This window comes from Pyrgilauda ruficollis, unplaced genomic scaffold, assembly GCF_017590135.1.
Source record: "Pyrgilauda ruficollis isolate IOZ18807 unplaced genomic scaffold, ASM1759013v1 scaffold26, whole genome shotgun sequence".
Classification (NCBI taxonomy): Eukaryota; Metazoa; Chordata; class Aves; order Passeriformes; family Passeridae; genus Pyrgilauda; species Pyrgilauda ruficollis.
In genome coordinates, this window is record NW_024523933.1 from 9,018,026 (window position 1) to 9,043,753 (window position 25,728).

The 25,728-nt window shown below is 36.0% G+C and overlaps 1 protein-coding gene across 1 annotated transcript in view; it reads left to right on the top strand.

Annotated features, from left to right (window-relative positions):
* GPC5 (glypican 5) overlaps positions 1–25,728 on the top strand; it is a gene marked incomplete at its 3' end in the record, with an annotated part of 189,856 nt that overhangs the window by 67,384 nt on the left and 96,744 nt on the right. Inside the window, 1 exon segment of the mRNA XM_041471253.1 lies at positions 19,781–20,475. Within this exon segment, the coding sequence (XP_041327187.1) occupies positions 19,781–20,475 (695 nt within the window).

Below are 25,728 nucleotides of genomic sequence, written 5' to 3' on the forward strand. Positions count from 1 at the left end.
GCTTCCTTTCTTCTGTCTTAAATGCACTGTTGTTTGTGTTATTTACATTATCTGCCTGATTGCATCTAACTCTGTTAGTGAAGACTGAAGCAGTAAATGCACTAAACATTAAAGTTTTTTTAGTGCCATGACTTGATAGTTTTTTTTTTTCCTGCTGGGTAATGGACCAGCTTTCCTTTATCTTCCCCTTGCAGTTAATGTTCCTACTGATCTTTTTGTTTGTTTACCTTGCATGTTTCTTGCTAGTTGTTTCACATTTCGTGCCTTCACTTTTCTCAGTGTGTACTTCCAACTGTCTTCTTTTGTGAGGTCTATGTCTTCTTGCTTTTTGTTTTGTGTAACAAATAATTTTCAGTCCATCCAGAGAGATTGATGAATAGTAGCATTTTGCTATATTACTTTCCTGAAAGTTATTTTGTTTGTTAGAGATCATAATTGTCTCTGATTTTATTTTTCAAGCAGTGTTTCTTAGATGTGTGTAAGAATTGTCTCAATCTATTCAGTCTTTCTGGTTTCAGTGGTGCAATGGCCCCCACCTTTCTTTCCTCATTGTTATAGAAGATAATAGAACAAGCAATCAGTAATAGAAAACAGGATAGTCACATATAACAAGTCATATACTTTTATATATTTTTGGAATATGTAAACAAAGATGTAATATTAATGATGTTTCAGACAAATTTCCTGTCTTCATTTAGTCATAAGTGTAGATAGAATATTTATGTCTCTTGATGTATAAAACATGCTGATCAAATAATAAACAATCCTCCTTCTATACAAGTATATTATCCTAACATTGCAAAATAGTATGGGATGGTTTAGTGGCGGACACTGCAGTTCTGGGTTAATGCTTGTACTTGCTGGTCTAAGAGCTGTCTTCTAATAGACAGAATTACAGGACTTCCCAAATCTTCTCAGATAGTCAGCATCTCAAAATTTTGGGGATACTGGAATTTAAGTCTTTGTGATTCTCAGTACTATTCAGTGATGCAAACTACCCTACATTATTGTGTGAAACATGAACTATTTTACTTCTATTTCCCTATCTTCAGCTCCCAGTCCTAAATAACATAAATTTCAATCTATCATCTCAGAACACAGCTTCCCACTAGAGCTTAACTATATTGCAGTACTATGAAAGATTCTGTACATTACCCTATCATATGAGCATGTATGATGATATTACCCATTAGTTTTATATGGAGTCTGCCAGTATTTCTGTTATTGAAACACACTCTGCCCAGAAGTAGACCTTTCCTTGAAAATGGAGGCATTTTTGCATGATGTAGAAACTGGTCAAGTTTTTTTACAAAATACTGTGCTGTTAGCACCTATCCAAGAATCTAGCAGATCTGGTCTTAGATTGGATAGCTTTAAATAGCATAAGCAGTCTAACCTGTTCACTCAATTAAATACACCATTGCAAAGTGGTATTTAATTGCTCACTATTGCTGTAACTATGACTGACAAGTGACTTGTACACTGTATTATTTATTATCGCACGTTAAGAAAGCTGGAATTTTTGTTCAGATTTGAGCACTTGACACTCAGTGAAAGCAAATCTTCTAAGTCTGCAAATCATCTTTAAAACATTAGATCAAGAAACTAAGTCTAAAGAAGCAATTAAACATCAAACATGGTAGTTAAGCACCAACCTCAATGGGCTCCCACATTAAGATTTGACACACAAATTGCAGTGTGATGTGTGACAGACTGATGAAGCATAATATTCTGTATCAACCTGTAAACTGACAGACATTCTTGATACAAGTGAGTGAACAGGCTTTGTGTGTCCAGCTAACAGCTGTCTTTCATGTGATGCCAAGAAGTCAAATTCTGTTGAACAGTAATATTCTTAGATGACTCATTGACAAACTTTGATAGCAAATACTAGAAGCTGGAGAAAACTTCACTGTCTACCTTCAGAACTATAATCTGAAAACATGCCATTTAGCTGGTACCTAACTCTACAGGTGCTGCAGTTTCTCAACTCCCAAAGGTGCTCAAAAAGTGTACTTCCATAAATATGTAGGGGCACTTAAATTTCTAATGTTACAGTTTTTAACTTGACTGTCGTGATGGCATGCAAAATTTAGAGGTCCCCATGCCAAAACCTCATGGATCCTGGTTCTCACAGAGTATGTTAGATCTCAGCACTAAAATACTGTAAAAAGTACAGTAACAGCCCTGGCTTTTCTTGGAGGCTTCCAAGGAACTGATAGTCTTACTTTGTGTACTAAACTATAAACACTGTACAGAGTGTAAAAAATCCAGCTGCATTTGCTTTCTACCTGAAGGAATTAGATATGTTCATGTCACGATTTTTAATGCATTCTGCATGAACATGTAAGCTGCAACTCAAGCAGCTTTGAAAACTTTTCACACTTTCTTGTCCAAAGTAGATTTCTTTCCTGCTTTCTAAATAATAGAACAAAACTGTTCTTACTATTAAGTCAAATAATTGATTTCCTTCAGATAAGTGTACTTAACACATTATTTGAAAATGCAGTATGTTTTTTTGTCAGCATTTGATCCAGGATCTCTTTGACTAGCTCAGATTTTTCCTTCCTGGGAAGAAGTAATCACTGAGTTCCATAATTGCACAACATGAATGAATTTCCTGTGTATTTCACAGTCAAGGATCAGATGTAATACAGCACAGCAAAAAAGATCAAGGGCCAGTAACATTAATAAACAATGACTTCTTATCACTATGACCAGTGTGAGATTCTAAGCTCAGTCTCCCGTCTGGCCTTTGATATTGAACATCAGCAACTGATTATGTGATAAAAGAGAAATAGGTGATCCCACACAGCATTGTTTTTCTCAGAGGAATGTAGAAACTGTTACTGGGTAATTTCTTTTCTGGTCTGAAAACTATTATGTGTGGTGCATTAGTGGAACTAGGCTATTTATTCTGTCCCATGCTATACTGGAAGACACTTGGGGACACAGATGGATGACACAACCTTGTGCCACTTACACATTAACAATATATTATGTTGTGTGTTGTTTTCAACTGATGCTCAAAAGTAACTTTCAGAATATTTTTAGGACTTTAGCTTTTAAAGAATAAATAATCTTCCTAAGGTGAGATAGAAGTGTACATCAGAACAGGATATTCTTGGAAGAACAGGGTCAGCTGTTTTCTCCATCTTCCACTGAAGGGAGAAGTCTCTGCTGGCCCAGGTGCTGGTAAAACTCAGACTTGTCTTCAGATTCTAGCTAAGTTAGAAAGACCAGAGAATGTCAGTGTACAAAAAGGTTTTTATTCACCTCCAGGATGCTTGGATGCTGCTTAGAAATCTTTCTGTAGAGCTGGCTCAACTTTGTATACAAGCATTCTTAAAAAATTGAAGTGTTATTACTTAATAATCTCTGGATTCCTACTTTCACGTCTTGCTCTCCTAGATGTTTTGATCTTAGAGCTTCTTAGGAAAATTAACTTCATTTTCTGGAACAGGGAATTGTTGCATACCTGGATTTTATTCGAAATTCAGGAAATTAGCTGGTCTGGCAGCCAGAACAAGAAAAAAAAAATCTGGAATCTTAATGTGTATGGAGATCCAGGTATTTAGAAGACTTTATTTTAGGTGGATTTTTGGAAATAAAGATTTAGTTCAGAAAGTTGTTTCAAGTGGGACTTCAGTGGTAATATTAGTTTGCTAGTAAAAGTATCTTAAAATCAGCAAAGTACTGACTTTTCACTGCAGTATTGCTTTTCTATGGGAACTATTCTATGGGAGTATATTTATTTCAATGGCATAAATAAAAAAATAATATCAATATGTTAGATTATTCTTTAGGAAAAAGTGTATTGAAATAGCAGCGTGATGCATCCTTACTGTAGGAATGGAAAATATGTGTTGTTACATTCTTAAATGGATGGTAACAGACCTGTATATCAAGCAACATGCATTTATTGACATTAAAAACAAATATATTCCTGGTAGATGTAAAGATATTTAACACCTAAAGCAGTAAAGAATCCAGTAAAATATTGTTCCTGCTTTTATTTCCTCTCCCCTCCCCCAGAGTATTAATTAATAGAAGTTATCTTTGTGGCAATTGAAGACCTATGAGCTGGGTAAACTGAGTACTAAATCCACCTAGAGCTGAATCCGATTGAATTTGCAGACTGTAAGAGTGGGATTAATCTTCTCTAATTTTAGTCACTATAAAGTAGATAAAAGAGTGTCTATTCAATTGCCTCGTTTAGGCTCAGGCTAGTTCATAAGGGAAAGGAATTCCAGAGCTTAACTTATTCCTAAGGTGTATGGTTGCCATAATCAGAATGAATTGTGTGAATGGGAACTATGGCTTGCACAGTTTAAACATCTTTTTAATTAATCAGTAACCTTAGATTTACCTCAGGGATGAAATATGAGGAGGTGCCTGTCTGATTATCTACTGATTATCTAAATAGATGGGGTGGGTGAAGTGTTCGACTTCTGTATGGCTAAAGTTACATGAAATGAATCCTGCTTTAAACTTTGAAAAAATGATGTTTTTGCAGTAATTGTCTCATTATTTTGATACTACAAATTATAACATTTGCCATATAAAAATATTATTAATTTCATTTTTCCCCCATCCCAGTACACTGTTCAGAAACAATACAGCTGCATTGTTGTCTTACCTGCCCATATAAACTAAGCCATACAGTAGTGCTTATTTGTTTACTTATTTATTATTGAAAACTATTGATTTGGTGAGATTGTAACAGCAAGTTATAAATGATGCATAAACTGTATCAACAGATAAAAGACAGAATAAAGCCAGAACTTTGCAATTTTAGAGTTGTGTTATTATTTATTGTGGGCTTAGAGAAGCTAAAACCAGTAAAGTCCAAGAAGCAGGGAGCATTCTACTTGAAATAGAAAAAAAGTTTTTTTATATAGATTTTTTTTGCCTTTTTTCATTACTCCTCTGAGTCCTTTTTTGTGTGTGCCATCTATAAAGACATATGACTATAATATGAGTGCTCACAGACCTGTGTCTGCTCAGTGGAATGGTTTATAGTATGGTGTGTTTTTCCACAAAAAATATGTGTGGGTGTCATCTTTTCTCATGTAGATACAAGTTTCCTAAGCCCCATATTTTCAGTTGATCCACAATGACTTTTACAATGCTACTTCTTTTTTTCATGCTTCCTAAATGACCCATGATTATGGCTCCTGTACAGAAAGCCGATTAATATATGCACCTGGAACCAAACCATGCAGCAAAATTTGAGGTGAAAAAAGAAATTTTAAAAATCCTCATGATAGGAATAAGTCAGAGAATCTAAGAAATAGTTATTTTAAAAATGTTCTTATACTCAGCTTCACATAGGTAATGCTCATCGAAGCTTCAGAAGCACACTTCTGAAGTGCTGTTCTTTGTACACGTGCTCTGTTTTCGAGCCTCCTACTATGTGACTAGTTGCATCTTTATTTTAGAGTAGCATTAAGATATATTAAGGTATATTGATTTGCATTATCTGCCATCTAGAAGAGAAAAGGATGCCTTCCTTGCTGTTTGCTTTGAGTCAAATGACCAGTTTCTGAGGGCAATTTCTCTTCTCCAAGAAGGAGAGCCTTCCATCAGCAGTCATACTGGTTTGAGGAGTCTTCTTCAACCACTGAGAGCAATACATAAGAGTCTCAAGAAAGAACAGAACGATCCTGTGTCTCTGCTGTAAATATCATCCCACTAAGACCCACTAATAAAGAGAGGAAGGAAATTACTTCTCAGAACATTCCTGTAATATTAAATATTCACAAACTACCCATATGAACTTCTGGTTGCAGAAGAGAGTAGTGGGGCACTTATAAGAGTCTCAGGAGACTGAGAACTTCCCTGCTGTTCACCTTCCTCTTGTTTTCACAGTGTATTATTTGCTAATTTGGAAATATAATCATTCCTGCATGCATGGGATTTGAGAAGTGAGTTTTTTGTTGCTTTAAAGACAGATGATTTTCATGGTTATGGAGAAAGATTTTACATCTTCTGTCTATCCTGTGTTCAGTGTAACAGTCTGTGTTCAAGAGCTGGGATTATCACTCATTCCTCAGGATTAAAGTAGGACTAATTTCCATGGATTTCTTTTAGAGGAAACATACCATTGGGAACTGAAATGAAAATTTTCTCTCTTTGGATGTTCACAGCAGATTGGTGCTCTTGGTTTTCCTTCTCTCATCCCCATTCTTCATAGACTCCAGTGTGGAAAAGATCTGTGGTTTTGTCACTTCTAGGAAAGTGGCCAGCTCAGAAAATAGTTTAATATTTGATCTTCTTGTCAAACTGGATTTGGCAGGGAATTAAAAGGCATATGGCAAATTGAGTGGAGAATAGGGATATTACTTCCAGTCTTCAATAGACAGTACATGATTTGTATTGCTTTTCTCTCCTGTACTGTTGCAGCGAACTCTCTACGTGTTGAGGGACGAAGCTTGACTCCATTTCAGAAGGTTGATTTATTATGTTAAATATTATATTAAAATACTACATTAAGACTATACTAAAAGAACAGAGAGATCAGAAGGCTACAACAAGAACAGAACAGAACAGAATAACAAAATCTTGTGACTGCTCACAGCTTTGGCACAGGTGGCTGTGATTGGTCATCAATGGAAAACAATCCACATGGACCAATCACAGATGCACCTGTTGCATTCCACAGCAGCAGATAGTAATTGTTTACTTTTCTCTCCTGAGGCTCTTCAGCTTCTCAGGAGAGGAAAAATCCCAGCAAAGGATTTTTCATAGTATCATAGTTACACTGTACCTCTTTTATTTGTTTGATCTCTATTAGTAGAGGGTGAGGGAGCCCTGTGAGGAGTTCTGAAACTACATACAATATTCAGAAGTTAAATGAAAGGTACACAAGAGGAAGAAAACACTAACAGCACTGCCCTCAACATTACAGGAGGAAGATTGCCCAGAACTGAACATTTGCTGCATCAGCATTTCTTACTGCACAGGTCTCAAGAAAGATCAGACTTCAGGCCAAATAAGTGTGGCTCATGTCCACACCACTTAGGACTTCTTTCTAGTGCAGGATGGAACGTCTTTTTCATGTACTGCTTGGCTGTGTGCACACTTGATTTTACATGATATTTTTTTAATGCATTTTTTTAGTCTGCAATAATAAGAAGGATGCACTGCACCCACCAAAATAAGCCCAAGGTACTTCGCTGTATGCCATGGGGTGTCAGAATTATAAAGGGAATGGGAAGCTTTAAGGAACAATGTTGAAAGAGTGTGGAGAGTGCTGAAGCTTACAGAGTTTCAGCTATGCTGTTTTTTAGATAAGTCTGTCTATAGAACCACACAGGCATTCTTTGAAAGAACTAATAGGAGTGATCTGAAACAAATCTGGGAGTAAGCTATTAATCATATGTCTAGTGGTAAATATATATAAATAAAAGAAGATGCATACACATTTATTTCATGTGACTACTAGGTCAACATTAAACGAAGTGACATCAAAAAGAAGTGGAACGTGGTGTCCAACTTGCAGAGGCATATTTTTCATCATCTGTACAGGTTGCATATTTTTTTAAGAGTTCATTGCTTTCACCAGAAATTTATTCTATTATATAGATTGCATTAATGCAGTGGAAGTTAGATGAATACATAATAAAAAATATTTTATCTACTTGCAGGAAAATAATCTCTGGACAAGCAAACCTCTGGAGCAAACAGAATTTGATCTGATTTTTACAGCAGGAATTCAGATACAGCTTTTCCAAGACAACAATATGTTGGAAGTTATAAGTAAATTTGTAACTGAGATAACCAAGGTGTTCATGTGAAATAGCAAAACTAATGATGATTGTATAATATAGTGGATTGATGAGCTTGTCACCATCAGCTCCCTCAATATAAAATGGAGAGGCACTTTTTTGGCATGATTCATGCCCACATAAATATTTTTGCATGATTCATTTTCCCATGAACATCTGAAATATGTCAGATGAATCATATCTTAAACATCCCATAAGTTTCTACTGTTGAGAAAAACAGAATATAGTATTTAGCTGAGGTGGTAGCTGAGATGAATCACTACCCTGTATACTTACGTGGCAGGTGTGATAAACAGATGTGATCTTTATCTGCTGTCTTGAGGATTTTGAGTTTGGCATTGTCATTATTAAGTAAATATCAACTGCTTTCATCAGTATTGACATGCACGCATTCAAAGATACATATGAACTAGACAATATAAAATTGAAAGCCCTATAATGAACTTTGTATTACAGAGGTAAAGTGGTTTTTACTAGATGATATCACAATATATGATACTCTGGGGGCATAAATCAGATTCTCATGCAGAGCCATTAAAAAAAGGAGGAAAGGGCAAAATGTTCCCACATGTCCTATCAGGATCCCCTAGAAACAGTTTTGTTCAAGCCCATCTGTGACCCATGTTGATCAGTCTATTATCAGGTAAAGGACCCCTGTGTACAGCTAGGGAGCAGCATTTTTAAGATGTAAGCATGTTCACTTCAGAATTGTTTTCCATGTGGTTTTCATTGATTGGTTTCTTTTGTCAATATACACATTCTGAGTGGCCTAGTACTTGTCTTTGGATTTCTAGACGTGGCAAAAGACTGAAAAGGGCAAATGTTTTATTTTATCTTAAACAGGAAAGGAAGAAACTAGACTTCTTAGCCTAATTTCAATTATTGTGAATAAAAAGCTGAATTACTTAGAGGCTAAAAACAAGAACATACCAAACAATAACAATGAAACTGTATTTACTGGTAACAAGTTGGATTAAACTAATCTAATTTCCATGTGGGGAAAAGGATCCAAAATGTAGGTATGTGAAAAGCACAGGTGTTAAGTCAGCTGGCTTTCCAAAGTCTCTTTATGATCTTCAATGTGGCATTCACATAAGTAATTTGGGAATGATCGTGATTAAATTACCACTAAACAGATGCTAAAGATTTTACAAATGTTAATTTGATTGGTTAGCAAGTGTTCACAGACTGACTAGAAAAAGACACTTCAGATGTGGTTCTTAGGCAGGTACAGACACCTTTTTCACCCATGTGTTGAATGGTGAAATAATCAGTGTGCTCCAAACGAGGGAAGGCAGCAAGAGCTCTTTCATAGGCTGGAAAATAGAGCTAGAATTCAAAATGGGGACATGTGTGGATTCTGCACTGAGACAGGAATAACACTGAGTTGAAGACTGAGGAAGGACTGGCTCAGCAGTTGTTCTGTTGAAATGATTTATAAAGCTTAGTGTTTACCACAGTAAACATGACTTAGAGAAACCATGCAATTCTGAAGTAGTTTAGCAAAAAATTTTTATAGCAGCTAGTCAGGCAGAGCTGAATTTGGAACTCCTAAACATCCAGATTGTCCACTTAAACACATAATTTGGGCAATTTAGACTTCCTTTTGGTAGTATTTAGAATTAAGTTCAACTACATAGGGGTGGAATGTACCCCCCTTATGACTGAAAGAAGATGATCCTTTTAATAAAAAGAAGAGGAAAGGTTTTTAACAGTTTTCAGGAGTAAGATTCATCTCCCAGTTTCTCTGATCTAATCACCCTCTTTCTCTGTATAAATAGAGGAGAAAAGCAGTGTGATTCATCTTATTTCCATGTGGACATCTAAACCAGATCAGATGAATCATGCCATCATCCTCTCTACTGGTAGCTGAGATGTGGACAAATCTGCTTTGGAGATCTGTTTGGTCTTTAGAGATGTCTACTATCATTTGCAGAGGATCTAATCAGAAATAATGAAGAGGAGGAAGAAGAAAATAATATATATTTATTATCATTGGTAAAAGCAGATGAGAGTATGGTGAAGCACTGGAATGATTTTCTTGAAGGTTGTGGCTTCTCTGTTAATGTGCGTATTTTAAGGATAGTTTAGATGAAGACGTTAAAATATAAGGTGATAAATCAAGTTAAATCAAGTTGCTCTGGGATTAATGGATGGATTAGAACACATCTCAAGTGCCTTCTAGACCTGTTTCTACATGGTTTCATTCTTTAGGGATAGTTCTTCCAGTCTTATGTAATCTAGGATACATTACATAGTAAAGGGAGTGGGGAGGTAATGATCCATTTTTAAGCGGTGCCGGAAATGCATACCCCTTGTCACATTGCACAATGCGGCAAATCACATCATGGGGTAGAAGGTACTGTGGGCTTGTAGTTTGGAAGAGATACATATTTCCATCAGCTAATATCTCCAGCTCCTTCCTGGAAAGCATTACATGCCTTGAGAATGTGTGAGTCAGCAGTGCTTGCAGGACAAGGCTTAGCAGAGCATCTGTGAACAGTGTCAGGGTGAAAGCAAGCAAAGCTTTACTGTGAAAGTAGGTAATGCAGTGATTATACTCATAATCTTTCTGAAATTAAACAGAGTAGCATCATTAAAAGAGAAAATTATCTTTTGTGTATTTGAAAGGAACGCAGTGAAATCTAAAGAGCATTAAGATATACATTTTAAGAGAATAATTTAATGGCATTCAGCCCATACTCAACCCATATTTATGCAATTACACAGTAAGAAATTGATATGCATTTAAATGTAACATCGGTTGTTCTCTGATCCATTGAGTGAGCTCTGACTAAACATTAATAGTCATAAAAAGGCATAATGCAAAACAAAACCAGAAAATAATAGGTGAGATAATAATCTTATTAACAATGTATAAATATATTGGTATTTAAGAAGAGGATGTAAAAAAATTTCAGAGTAGTCTGCTTCTTGAAAATGTGTGTAGACTACAGAAAGAAATCCAGACTAAATGAAGAAATCCAGGGTTTGACTTCTTCCCTGTTGCCATGAGCTCAGAGAGCTGGACTGAAAAATCAGATGGGGGATCCTTTTTTCTGGTGCCTCAGCAGTGGGAGGGCATGGAGATCCATGGCCTACAGGAGACAGAAGGGGTCTCAGTGGAACCTAAACAATTATTTATTTGTTAACTATTATACAATTGTTAACAATTATATCTGCTCTTTCATTCCAAGTGCCAAAGCTGCTAGCAACTATGGATCATTTAACATGTATTATTCAATCCTTATTTTCTAAAGAATGAGTCATTAGTTGGTGTAGAAATCAATTATATTAAAATCAGGATTCATACTGGATAAGGAAGGATGAATCAAAGGAGAGTGAACTGTTCCAATCCATATCAATATTTGATTTTAAGATGTTATCATCAAAAGCAGCTACACAGAATATTCCATACATTTGTCATTTTAGAAGCAATTACTCTTTCCTGGGATTTCCCTAGAGTACAAGGATCTTCTGAATTTCACTTAACTTAGATAAACTGTATGTTCTTTCCTAACCAGTTTAGAGAACTGGAGTTTTATATTTTTGACAGATGCTATTTTCTGCTTCTAATTGTGAAAGAGCACATTTGGCTGCCTGGTTATCCACTTCCTTTGAGTCTTGTCAAGTGAGAAACACTACATTTACTTACCTGTCTGAAACTCGGAAGTGCATACTTGATCCTTCTTTATAGCACGTGCCAAAATAGGTACTGAAATACATGGCATAGACAAAAATGTCTTTCTCTATCACCTGCATTAAGCAGACTTTTGCACAAATCACTAATCACCAACAGTGATAAGGTCACTTATCACCAACATACCAAAGCTATACAGAGGGGCATGCAGTTTTTTCTTGATATCTAATATTTACAGAGCAACATGGAACTAACTTCGGTGCAGTATAGATGCAGTCATAGAATTCATTGTTCCTGAATCTTCCATGAAAAACATCGATGTTTGTTTAAGAAGTGAAGACTTAATGATGTTTTTTTTATCTTTTTTTTTCTCCTTAGTAAATTTGAAGTTAAGAAAAGTGAATTGAAAGATAATAAATGCATCTAATCCCTTACCAAGCTCTCTTGAGGATCTTTGAAAACGATTACATGTAGTTATATGTCAAGTAAACAATCTCCTTAAATTCCTTTGACTGACTGGTCTGATAATTTTTGGTGCGGAATTCCTCAGACTATCAGATGCAGGAATTCACCAAATCTCAATCAACACTTAGAAAAAAGCTGTGAGATTAAATATTCAGTGATACAAAATGAATATATTTACTTGTTTGATGTGCAAGAAATGTTGATCTGTAGTGTTGCATGTGCTAGAACCTGATTAACATCTCTCTTTAATTTGTATTAAAAAAAACCCCCCAGCTTACTGAAGATGAGTGAGTATTGCCACCACAAAACTGGGAAGATTGGAAAAAATAGAAAGTCAGGTTTTAAACTTTTAAACAGAAAGACAAAAGCTTCATCTGATGTCAGTCATCATAGTAGCTTTATGGAAATCTTCCTGAGGTTGTTCTTTCTTTTCAAGTGTAATTTCTCTGTGATTCCCAAATAATTCATTCCCATAAAGGTAGCATGTATAGACATAATGCTCTGGCAGCTCTCTGTAACCAACTATATATTTAATTCTAAGAAAAGCAGATTGCAGGTGTGAAGAGGGAAAAAAGGTTTGCCTAAATGCATAAGAAGTTTGTACTTTATCTACCATTAAGACCACTTTATAGAAGCATGATCATCTCAGCTCTTTATTTGTATAAATTACAGTACTGAATTATGGTTAAGGACACTTCCCTTAATACTAGTTCACTACAAAAAACTTAGGGCTTCAGTAGTAAAAGGGAGAGGAGTAAGCACTTCCAGTGAGCACTTCATCTCAATCTAAAATAGTCAGAAACATGAATCATGCCTTAGAAGTTCTTCTTAATTCACATATATATAGTTTGAAAATTATGTGAAATGAATTTATTTTTCTAATCTGTTAATTTTCTGGCCCTCCTATCTCAACATCATCCTAGTATAAATTCTGAATAATACCATTTTCATACATCTGAGATGACTAGCTGTCCTTATTTATTATGGCAAATGTGTAAAAATTGTGATCTTAAATCAGTATCAATTTAATGTCCTTTTGCAAACCATGCACAACAGTTTATGTCAAAATATTTTTAAACAATTTTGTTTTAAGATACCAGTTTTAAAGCTCTGATTCCCTTGAGTCCTCTGCTTGCAACTCTCAGTATATTTTGTTCCACGGCAGTAAGCAATCTATTCAGAATTTAGAAATATTTCCTCTGGGAAAGTATTGCCTGGAGAGCAATACAAAATCAGAGAGAACATAAGCAGAATTCAAGAGGAGGTCGAGCTCTGTTAATTGCTAGTTATTTCTTCTCCTGGCACCATAGAAAACAATCTGCTCATGTTACTTCCAAAATGACAAAATGAATGGTTCCATAGCCATCACTATTAAAAGGGTAGCACCAGACTGAAAAGAAAAGGAAAGAACAGTTTTGAGAGAAAAGTGGAATCACTGCTTATAACTAGATAAGATGATAACCTTGCGTTATTCTTTCACTCTTTCATTCATATGGCAGACATTCAATATTAAAATATGATCTGTTGAGGTAAGATTAAATACTTTACATTCCAATTATGACTTAGGAGTATGTTAAATAACAAATTCAAAGGCTAGATATTTTAAAATCAGCAGGAGGAAGTTTCGCTGAAAAGTTCGAAAATAATCTTCTGAATCAATTGTGATGATTTCCATTAAGTAATAAAAATTAGTGTAATTCTGAAGTACTGGATAAAAAAGAAATTTATTCCAACATTTTATTGAAAAACAAAACAACAACAAAAACCAAACCAAAAAAAACAAACCAACCAAAACCCCCCTAAAAACCAAAACCAACCAAACAAACATCCCCAACAAAAACAAACAAACAAACAAACACCTACCAAAAACCTCAAGCAAATTACAAGATTTGGACCATCGTGTCAAATCACCGGAACTGGAGACCTTTTCCATTGTAGGGCCATTTCTCAAATGCATAGCTGAGAAAGTGGAGAAGGAGATGAAAACACACCTAAATTTGTTGATTTAGAAAGTAAATTCTACATAGAAAAATAGTTTGTGTCAGGTTTAGTCAGCAAAAATTAACAATGTGTGATGATATGGAGTTGCTTATAAAACAAGAATTGAGAAGTACCCGTAGCAATTCAGACTAGTGAAAAGATGTAGCATGAAAACAAGTGAAATTCATCTTACCTGGCTTTGGGACATATTTTTTACATTCTATGTAGTGGTCAGCTTAGGGATGAGTTTCTCCACAATTTCATTGTGGAGAAAAAAGAAGAACACACCTTACATATGGATTTGACACAATTTGCTCTTTCATTTCAAAGTGCAACAGTTCTTTTTGTGTAAATAATGCTTATAGCATGAATTGTGTACAATTATGTATGATTGCTAATTCCTATTAATATTCCAACTAAAGCTGTCCTATGCCAACTTCCTTGTGTCCTGATGCTGAAAAGCCCCAAAACAAGCCCCAACTAAAAATACAATACAGCGCAACTAAACCAAACTCCAAATCACATGATATGTAGGAAACTCCTTAAGTACATAAATAATATGCCACTGAACACAGAACAACTTAGGCAATGGTCAACCAATTCTAATTCAAGTTTATTGAATATTTATGTTTTTTTCAAAGACAGCTAAATTAAATTCAAGACCAAACGAGACCTGGCAAACTCTTAACGTCTGTTATAAGTACTTTGAGCTATAAAAGCCTGAGGTGCATTGCTATCCTTTGGCAACACAAAGTTGGTTATGCTGCAGGTTTGGTCTGTTATACCTGTTTCCTTACTGACTTCATTGGTGAGCCGGCAGTCTATGAAATGGATTAATCTGAAATATGTGTTAATGAGGAGCAGTTTCAGTGAGTCCCAGATCTATCTGACTGGCACTTACCCTATTGATCTCTCTCCCATATAACCTTCACAGGTAATGCCCTAATGAGTTCATTCTTTATAATTCATTTATATGTCTTGAAGACATGATTCTTCCAGCTCATTTTTCTGATAGGATAAATGATTCAGGGATTTTGCATTATATCTGTCACTTGGTAAATAGAAATAACTACACTGAATTTCCCACCTATACATAGCTCTCTGTTTGATACATTTTTAAAAAAGACAGAATGTATGCAATATTGTGTGTATGAATTCTTCTCCACTATTTTTTTCATAACTTTTGAATGCCTTTTGCTAACCTGGCTGTAACTTGTACTTGAGACATTCGTTGTGACTCTAGAAGGACAGTGCATGCAAAGTACATTTGATTGTACTATAAATCTTTAGAAGTGGGAGTATGATGCTTCTGGTTTATTTGTGCTACCCATAAACGGAAGGAAAACCTACAAGATCATGGTAGCTGGCAATAGTTTCCCATAGAATTTTTTCAAATCATAATAAATTTATAACATTGCTAGGTTTTCCAGGTTTGCTTGGATTTATTTATTGCTTACTGTATATTATGGGCTGACCCTTCAAATAGTCCTGGCTCATCAATTTTGGATCTCCTCTGGCCTGTGAAAGGCAGTCTTGCTAAATACAATGTCATAAATCAAGGATGGATTTTAACCTGTCTGGTTATAATTTATTGAGTACTATATGTTACCCTAAATGTGAATTAATTTATCATATGTAATTTAGGCTGGTGAATTATTGCAAAATTATAAGACTTCACAACTTGTTGGACCACTACTAATACTGGATTTTTAATTTATTAGACTATCTCTGCATTAAGTACCACATGTGCTTCAAAAGGTAGTGCTCAGCATTTAGAATCATGCATTTTCTCATTTAGCAGATTTATAGAATATCTGTGTAAAGAAAGGGTAAATTTAAGAAAATGTAGTTGTTTTACAACATCATGGTTCCATAGAAATGTATTTCAAATTAATTTCCTAAGATACCTATAGTATAAAGACATTTTGCCAAAATTATTACAGATGAGAATTGCAGGGCTGGTTTAAAATCTAATCCAAATTCTATTTCATTCTATGCAGTATTTCCATTAAATATGATTAATGTCCAGGAATAAAAAAAACTAGACTTGTTCTCTTTGTTATAGTAAACAAAATGTTTACACTTCTGATTTTTATTTTAAACCCATTTGTCCACTGGACTAATTGATACTTTGGAACTTCTTTGTAACTTAGAACTACCCATGACTCTAAGGAACTGAAAGGCTAAAGGAAGAGAGCAAATCCTTTAAAGCAATGACCTGATAGTTATTTTTACATCACTTTGTGATCACTTTGTTAAACACACTATTATAAAAAAAATAATGTATATATGTACTGGTACTAAGTATCAGCTGAAAAAATGCTATACATAAAAAAACCCAACAAGTTCTCATCTACAAATTTCCTAGCCTTGTGTTTTGTTCTTAGTAAAATCAGGAAGAGAAATACTACTGTTCTTGAAAAAAATGAATTAGTTAAAATATTGACCACCCTGAAATTTGATTTAGGAGTGTACAAACCAATCGTTTTAATTGCCACCAAAGAAAAACAAAACTGACATGTCATCTGTGGGAAACACTAGAAATTATTAATAGTAGGGCTGCACAAAGTATCTATAGGATACTTTATAGCAGTTAATATGAACATCTCATAAATTATGGAGATAAGATACACTGGCCCTGAAGATTAAAAAATAATTTGATAACAATAGAAAGAGCTTATCTAGCTCATCTTAGTTATACTTAAAATGTATTTTATATGTATTACATTTATACTGACTGAAAACTCATCAATTCTTTTATGTTGCTGAGTAATTATTGTTGATTATGTTAGTCTCAGCCCATAGATTAAAAACATAAACACATTGCTACAGTTTGCAGTATTGAACCGGTATAACTTGACTTGTCACTGAAGTTTTAGATTGTGTGGTAAATGACAAAGATTGCCATCGTAAGGTATTCACAGGAACTATTCAATATTAAAAGTAAACATAGGTGTGATTTGCTGTCTGTCAGCAAATTTGCTGAGAGCAAAACAAATCTCTGAAATAGCCATGGTTATAAAGTAGAAAATAAAAACTATTAAAAAATTCTGTAAGAAATCATAAAATGACAATTAAACAACATGATGCAGAATTGTAAACACAAGTGGCCAGTATCATCACATTCTATTTAGAAAGGCAGAAATAGTCATTAAATGATGTAGCTGATGGTTGTACTCATTCATCTGGGGGTTGCTGAGGCACCAGCCATATAGTTCAATTTTGAAGATTTGTTATTGTTTAGACCATGTTGTAAAATCTATTGATTGTCCACATGCAGTGTGATTTATTCTTTCAACTAATATTTGTGCACTTGGTAGTAGGATGCTGCGGCCATGGATTGTAACAGACATTTAGGTCACAGACTTTATGGTTTCCATCTAGGAAAAGTAATAATAAAAAAAGCTTTAATATTCTTCACATTTTATTATTTTAAGCCATCTAAACCAAGAATCAATTTTACTTAATTTTTTTGTCTTTGCTCTTCTGGGCTGCTCCAGGATTTTATATGAAAGGTTGTCAAGTCTGTGATAACTAAATAGCTAGAATTGAGTTCAGTAGTCTCAGCACAGCCATCTAGTACCATTTTAAATACAAAATGTTTGTAAAGAGCCTACAGATATGACACAAGACCTGCAGAACACGCATGCCCTTTTGGACAGGCAAATAAAAAATGGCATCTAGCATTAGAAATGCTGTCAAACACTTAAGTAACTAAATAAAGTTTCTGTAGTACGACTGCTTGTTCTTTGCATTCCTTATTTCCCCCAATAAAAATGAGATATATTATAATTAGATATTTAATGATTTAGGGCTGTAATTTAGTTTCCCATGTACCTGTGCCTCCCTGGGAGCTTGGTGTCCAAACTGCCTGTACAGTTGAATCTCCAACTGCTGGTGGAGATCTCATCCTTGGTTCAGGTGCTTTAAAGCGGGCATCATGATCAATTTAATTTGCCTTGTCTGATTTGTTGTGCCTCATTGTCTGCTCCAGAAGGAAATGAGTCTCCTGTAGCTCAGGGATGAGGTGTGAGGGGCTGGTGGAGGTGTTGGGAGCTGCAGAGGTACTCAGCTGGCACTTCTGCATGTTAACTCACAGGATGAACCCAAGAAGCTTTTCTGTGTTGAATAGGTCACCATTGGTGGGAACACAGCTTCATGAAGGGTACTGACTTTAGGAATATGACTTTTGAAACAAATTAATCTCTTTAATTTTTGACATTATCTCTCTGACATTATGATATTTGGCATCTAGAAATGATTATACTGAAATTCACTTGAGAAGTTCACATGTGTATGTGACATAGCAATAAAAAAACCACACAAGTGGGACGCACTTTCTAACTCTACTGTGAGCTGTCAACACTTTTTTCTTACTTGTGTGAAAGCTAGAAGAATAGAAAAGAGAACAGCAAATACAATTTAGGAGTGGCGTGAAATACGAAACTAAGACTTACAGATAGCAGAGGAGTGATTGTGATTTAGAAGCATGTATCCCTTTTTAATTGGAGAAAAGACCGACTGAATACAAAGTATATGTGATCTTTTCACGAAGCATGCAATTTCAAACTCTCTGCAATCAGCAAGAATCCTTTCAGTAACCTGAACTGAACCTACTTTTATCATAATGTAAGGCACTTGTGTGTAGGCTTTTTTTAAATGTGTGGTTTTTCTACTATGCCTTTCAGTCAGTGACTGACCAGCAGACTTCAGATTGCTTCAGAAATTGCTTGACATGGTTTCACACTATTTGATTCTATGTGTATTTAACATCACTGCTTAGACAGTATTAACTGTACTTCATGTTTTTCCTTTATTTTTAGAGTCTTACTTTAAAATAAAAGTGAAAAAAGATGCATTAAGACTTGTAAAACTTGAAGTAAAAGTTACTGAGTTGTAGCCATTCAGTGTATAAAATAGGTGAATATTTGTAATATGTCTTTCTGTGTTTCTATTCTCAACTCTAAGATAAGTTTATTTTTGATTCATATATTGCTTCATTGCCTTCTCTAAAGTGCAACCTTGTCAGGCAAATCTAGGGAATTCCTCAATGTAAACACTCTTTCTCTGTTTTGAAAACAGACATTTTTTCTTACCTGCAAATCATAGATAAGTTAGAAGAGGGTATTTTTCCAGTATACTTAAAGTGCTTTATTAGACACTACTCAGTGTATTTAAGGATTACCACCTAAAATGTGAAACGCAAGTTTGTCCGTTCAGGCTTTTTTCATTATGCATTTCTTGAGGCTTAGCAAGGGATTATCCATCAGTTTCAGAGGAAAGCAGTTCTTGATCATACCAATTGCCAGACCAAACATCACTGTTTAAATTCATGTTCTCATGTGTGTTTGGAACACCTGCTTCCTCTGGGAGACACAAAATAAAAACTGATCTTTAAAAGTTAGGTTTTAATAGAATTGAAGAGTTGTTTATATTGTTTATTGTTACTTTTGCCCATCCATTTAGGATGGTAAGAGGAATGACTTGGAGTTACTGAGAGCATTCAGCTGTTTATTGCAATTTGCCTGCAATGATGAGGGATGCGGGAGCTAATGTGTTTATGTACAAAGACAGGTACAATAAGACTTTGCTGTATTTTGTAACTTAGTAACTCAGCTTACAATTATTTCCCGTTATTTTTTTAGGTTGTGTTTAATGTAACCTGCAAAGAAAACATGGATTATTAATTATGTTGTAACATTATTTGTAAGTTGCTGCCCTTACAGAAAAGACAGTTGTCAAAGTTTGTGAAAAGTTTGTCTCCTCAAAAATTCTAACACAAAAATTCTTTTGGGATATATGTAAGTGGTCATAATTACGTTCTTACTCTAGTTTCTTTTTTTTTAAACCTTAAAAATAATGATTGATTGATTCATTGATTGGTTGGTTGGTTGATTTATTGCAGAAACCTTTGAAATGCTCATCAGACTGGCTGAGAATTACACAAGCACACTTTTCTGCAATGCGTATAGAAACATGGCTGCTGAGGCTGCTGCGCCTGTGCAGGAGTTTTTCACAGATGCTGGGCTCTTCTTATTTGGCACAGATGCCAGCACAGAGGAATTTGTGAATAGATTTTTTGACACCCTGTTTCCAGTAGTCTACAACCATGTGATTAACCCTGGTCTAACTGACATTTCTGTGGAATATGCGGAGTGCCTCTGAGAGGCGAGAAGAGACATTAGACCCTTCGGCAACATTCCCAAAAAGGCCTTAGGACAAATGGGAAGATCGCTCCTACCCAGCCGCACTTTCTTGCAGGTTCTGAATTTGGGGGTTGAAGTGATCAATACAACAGATCACCTGCACTTCTCCAGAGAGTGCAGCAGAGCTTTGCTGAGAATGCAGTACTGCCCTCACTGCCAGGGGCTGACGCTGAGCAAGCCCTGCCTGGGCTACTGCCTCAACATCCTGCGGGGCTGCCTGGCTGGCCTGACAGAAGTGCATCTCCCCTGGCAGGGGTACATCCAGGCCCTGGAGGAGCTCTCGGGAGCCCTGAGCGGAGCACACGGCATCGAGCACGTGCTGCTGAGCTTCCATTCCCTCGTCCGTGATGCTCTGGTACAGGCTCGGATCAATGGGCCGGAGTTATCTGAGCAGGTAAGACGCTGGTTTTGTCCACTCTCGGGGCAAACATGAAAGTAGGAAAGCTGTCACTGATAGCTGTTATTTTTTGGCCGTTTTTATGGTGAGGTACACATTTGTATCTGAGTTCAGCTTTATTTGACTAAGCAGTTTCTGGGAGCACAAAAGATACTTTTCATGAACATAAGAAAATTGTTTGATTGTTATCTTATGTGCACATTATGATAAATGTAAGCAACCCTTATTTTAGATACCAGTGTCCTGCCTTAAAGAACCTACGACTTTGCATATATTATTTCCATAATTTTGGAAATTGGTATGTTTCAGAGGAAGCAGCACAGTTAATTTGTAACATGAAATAAGTCCTTTCTTACACTTAAGAGAAAAAAAAATTGTGTGAGAGCTCTGTTAGCTGTAAATGTGTGAAGAGAAGAATTTTAGGATACTGCTATGGAAAGTGCTCACTGTTTAACTACACTTGAGGGAAAAAGCTAGTATATATGCTAATTTATGAGGGTAGCTACCAAAATCCAAATTTTTCCTGTATTGTATTTAATCCACAATTTTTCTCTGTATTTTTACACGCGGACTTCACTGACAGTGGCATATTCTGTATTATGTACTAGATTGGATAGCTTGGTTTGGGGAGATGCCTTTAATTTTATAGTATACCCTAAAGAGGGTGTCTGGCTGTCCCTGTGCTGTGACATCAGCTGAGGTGCAGGAGCACTTCTAGGACTGCCTCAAAATGTGATTAGCTGAAATTAAAGCAGTGTCTTCTGCTCAGCAGCTGACATGGCCTCTGACAATAAACAGCTTGGCCTAATAACATAAATAGAGGTTTCTTCGTTTCTTACTAATACCCAGAGTCTGATAAAATGGGTTCTTCATCCTGCTGGGATGAAGAACCCCTTTTATGAACCCTCCTGGGTTCATTTCTACAAATCTCCCACTATATGTGCTTTATATCAGCCAGATTCATGAGCCATAATATCCTGCTGCTCAATTTCCTCGAAAAACGCTGTCATTTTTTTGTAAAAGGGTTTTTCACTAACATTTTGACGCAAAAGTGGTTCACTGATATCTCTCTAATTCCCAAGTTATTTCAGATCTTCAGTTGCCTTTTAGGGAAATACTCTGTTCCTCCTTTGATTTCTGTGGGGTCTTCTTTGCCTACCATTTTCAGGAACAAGCAAGGAAAGGTTCAAGGGAAAGACTTGTCTTTCCTACTTCATCCTGGGTAATTTAATTTGAAAAGTTTTAGACTTGGATTTTCACCAGCGAATTGTCATCGGTCCAGACTTAAAAATCTCTCTGCACACTCATGTTTTCAAAATGAAAGTTTTTAGAGTCCAAAATAGTATATTTCACTGAATTTTAGTAAAAAATTAAATGGGTGAAGAGCCCTCCACTTAGTGTTTTTGCTTAATGAAAATTCCATATTGATCCAAAATAAAGTGCTTTATTTTGATATTCCTGAAAACTCCACGCCTTCCGTCTCCCCATCCTTCAGGCAATGTAAGGGATACTAAAATTTCTTATGTAATGATATTTGTTGCTATGTGCTTGTCCGAAAATCATGTGTTTACTAATGCTACGTTAAAATCATCTGATATAGAAACATTTCCCAGCTTCAAAACCCACATACTTAATTTTTGACTCCAATTGCACCAGACCTAGACATCTCTTTCACCTAATTTCTCTGTTATAATTGACCAGTCCTTTCTCTCTTTGATCACTAAATTGGTCAAATAAGACTATAATGCAATGATCCCTTGAAACGTGGTGGTCTAGTCAGTATATTTCATATTTTCCCATTTATTAGGTATCAAGACTTAACTCTGACATGTAATAAATATAGTATTTCAGCTTTAAGAGGTGGAGGACGGGAATTTCATTGAAATTGACTCATTAATATTTATTTTATCTTCAGAGTGACTCATGAACTGTTTCAGGTTTTGATAAGCAATTAATGCATCAGTGACTCTAACAGACAAGGAAAAGATGATTATGAGCAAGCAAATAATGGTTTGCTTAGGCACGCAGCAGTCTCCACAGTTTTAAAAGAGAATTTCATTACTTTTTGTGAGTTTTAAAGAAGCGAATGGAAAAAAAATTTTTTTAAAATGTTTGGAAGTATCATATATGGGAATGTTAATGGTAGAATCTGTAGAGTATCCTGCTTAATGATACATGTAGTTGTGCAGTCTTTTTATTCATTCATGGCTATGTTTGTGTAAATAACCATATATGAAGGATTTTTTCTAACACTTCGCAGTATTTAAATCTGATGTATATTCATGCTCTAAGCTGTGCGTGGTGTGGAAAGAACACTAATGCCTATATAGCATGGCTTCCTTTTACAAAACTCTTTTTTTCTAGTAATTTACAGCTTGTTCCATTTTCTGCTTGGGTCAGTGGAGCACTGCCAACTCTGTGTCCATCTGGAATTCGTCTTTCCCTTTCTTGTTACTGTTTCAAAATCGCCTTTAATTCTGCCTCCCACAGCTCTGCTGACTGACAAATGAATGCAGCACCTGTTTATCATCTCAATACCTGTGCATTATTTGATGCTATTCTGCAGAATCTAGTAGAGATGTGTGGGCTGTGCAACTATTCGTGTATTTCTGTATTTCCACACCTACATATTGTCATATATTAATGCCACTTCTGTTCCTGAAGTCTGTATATATCCATATATTGCTCAGTGCATAGTGTACCCTATGCTTTTTAGCTGGAACAGAAATATTTTAGCAAACATCTGTGTGAAGGCTCATGCAGATATAGCGTAATAGAGGTTTAAGAGAGCTGCACCATAGAAAACAAGAACAGTTGCATTATTAGAATAATCTGAATAATAGGTTATGTAGTTCTTACATTCTGGATAACAGCTAAAAGTGCCCATTGTTACAGAGCACCTTGCATACTCACCCTGTGCTTGGCCAAAGTTGGCACATTCTGGTCTCTGAGCTTGTGTATAGCCAAAGAAATCCCTGTGGAAGGCATTGTACAGCCTGATGAATTCACAAGAACTTTATGGCACATTTAAGTAAGCCTTATATACATGTAAAAAACCCCAAACCAAACCAAAATACCACAACAAGCCAAAACCCAAGCAAAGAAACAATCTATGGAATTTTTTTTACAAGTTATAGTGAATTGTTTCATGTTGCCCCCCTTCTGTTATTGAAACCACTTAGATTCTGTTATTGAAACCATTTAGATTAGTTAAGACAGAAGGACAAAGAGATATTTCAGCAAGATTTACAAAGTTTTGGTATGGATGGAGCCTACTATCCCCAGCATAAGAGCATTTTCCCACTCCCTTTATGTATGGATTAATGTCACAGCCCCAGGCTGTGGAAGAGCAGCCTCCTGTGTCACTTCCAGTGTGATTCAACAGCAGTTCAAGCCGGTGTCACCCTGGATTGCCCGAGTCCTGCTCTGGCACCATCCTCAGCTCTCTGTTCCCACCCTTCGCCTCCTTGCCTGCTGCCCTGGCAGCTGAAAGTCAAGCTGGCTGAGGGAGTGTCTGTGCTCTTAGCCAGAGAAGGGCTTTCTAGTTAAATATTCCCTGCACAATTTGCATATGAGTTTTGTTCTTGATTCCCAAAAGATTAATGGTGTCTGAGTTTAATATTGAATAAAAAGAGATGAAAAAGAATATTGATTAGTTATTCATTGGCTATTCTGAGCACTGATGGTTTTGGGATCTGAAGGAAAATTAAGTATGTGACCATGATACTAAAAGATACATATACATATAAAAATGTGGGAATCAGAAACACAAAAAAATCACAAAAATTCTGGCATTTCCTTATTTTGAAAGAGAGGAATTTGTGCTACAGCTTTGGTAAAATTCTTGTATCTATTTTTTATATGTAGTATAAGCCTACAAAAATTCAGAATGGGATTTTCAAAAGTGCCATGTCTTCACTGTGTTCTAAGAAATTTCCAAACAGCTGGAGACAACAAAACTATAAATATATCCAAATATTTTGGAAGGTCTCAAGTCCATTCTTCTCAGTCTAATCCTAAAAGAATGTCTAAGTTATTTGTCTTCTAAAAAATAGGCATAATTATATTCTATTAAGAGAGACTTTTGTCTTGTTTTTTTTAATCAGTTGTCTAATACTGGAAAGAAAGCAAGATCTTTCTTGGGGCATAGAATGCTAGCAGAAAGAAGAATTTAATAGGCTTTATTTTGAGCCTTATTTTTCTTCCTAGTTATTTTTGCTGGAATTGACTAGCTATAAACAGCCAGAATTGCTATAATAAAGTGGTATCTTCAAAGAGAGTAAGAAGGATGATACAGGAAAATACAGGTCAGTCAGCCTTACCTCCATCCCTGGAAAGGTGATGGAATAACTAATCCTGGGAGCTGTATTCCAAACAGATGGAGAAAAAGTTGATTGGGAGTAATGGTTAACCTACTTGACATTCTTAATAGAATAGGCAGATTGATAGGATATGGGCAGGGCAATGGATGATGTCTACAAATTTACCAAAGCCTTTGAGACTGTCTCCTACAATATCCTTAAGTATAAACTGTCAAAATGCACAGTGAGGAAAACTGAAAAATGGATGGGTGGGCTGGGCCCGAAGGATTGTCAGCACAAAGTACATCTGGAGGTAAGCGATTAGTGCTCTGACCCCCAGGGGCAGATACTCTTTAAAGTCTTCATTAATGGACAGGGTGATGGAACAGTTTACCCTCAACAAGTTTGCAGACAGAACAAAACTGGGAGGAGCAGCTGATACACCAAATGATTATGCCATTCAGAGGAACGGGCTAAAAAATTGGCCTCAGGGGAATCTGATGAAGTTCAGCAAAGGGAAAAGTCTTGTACCTGGGGCGGAATAACCCCATGCATCAACAGCTGCTGGAGGCTGACTGACTGGGAAGCAGCTTTGGAAGAAAGGGTTTGGAAGAAAGGGCTTCTGGAGGACACCAGGCTGAACATGAGAAATGCACCTGTACAGTAAAGAAGCCTAACAGCCTCCAGGGTTTCATTAGGAAACAGGGTACAGGTAATGTAACAGGGTTGCATTAGGAAAACTGCTGCCAGCAGTTTGAGGGAGGTGATCCATCCCTTCCCAGCACTGCTGAGACGACATCTGAGGTGCCCTGTCCAGTTCTGGGCTGCCCACTATGAGAAAGTTACGGAGTGACTGAAGTGAGGCCAGCCACAAAGATAAATATGAGACTGGAACATCTTCCATACATGGAGAGGCTGAGAGAGATGGAGCTGTTGAGCCTGGAGAAGA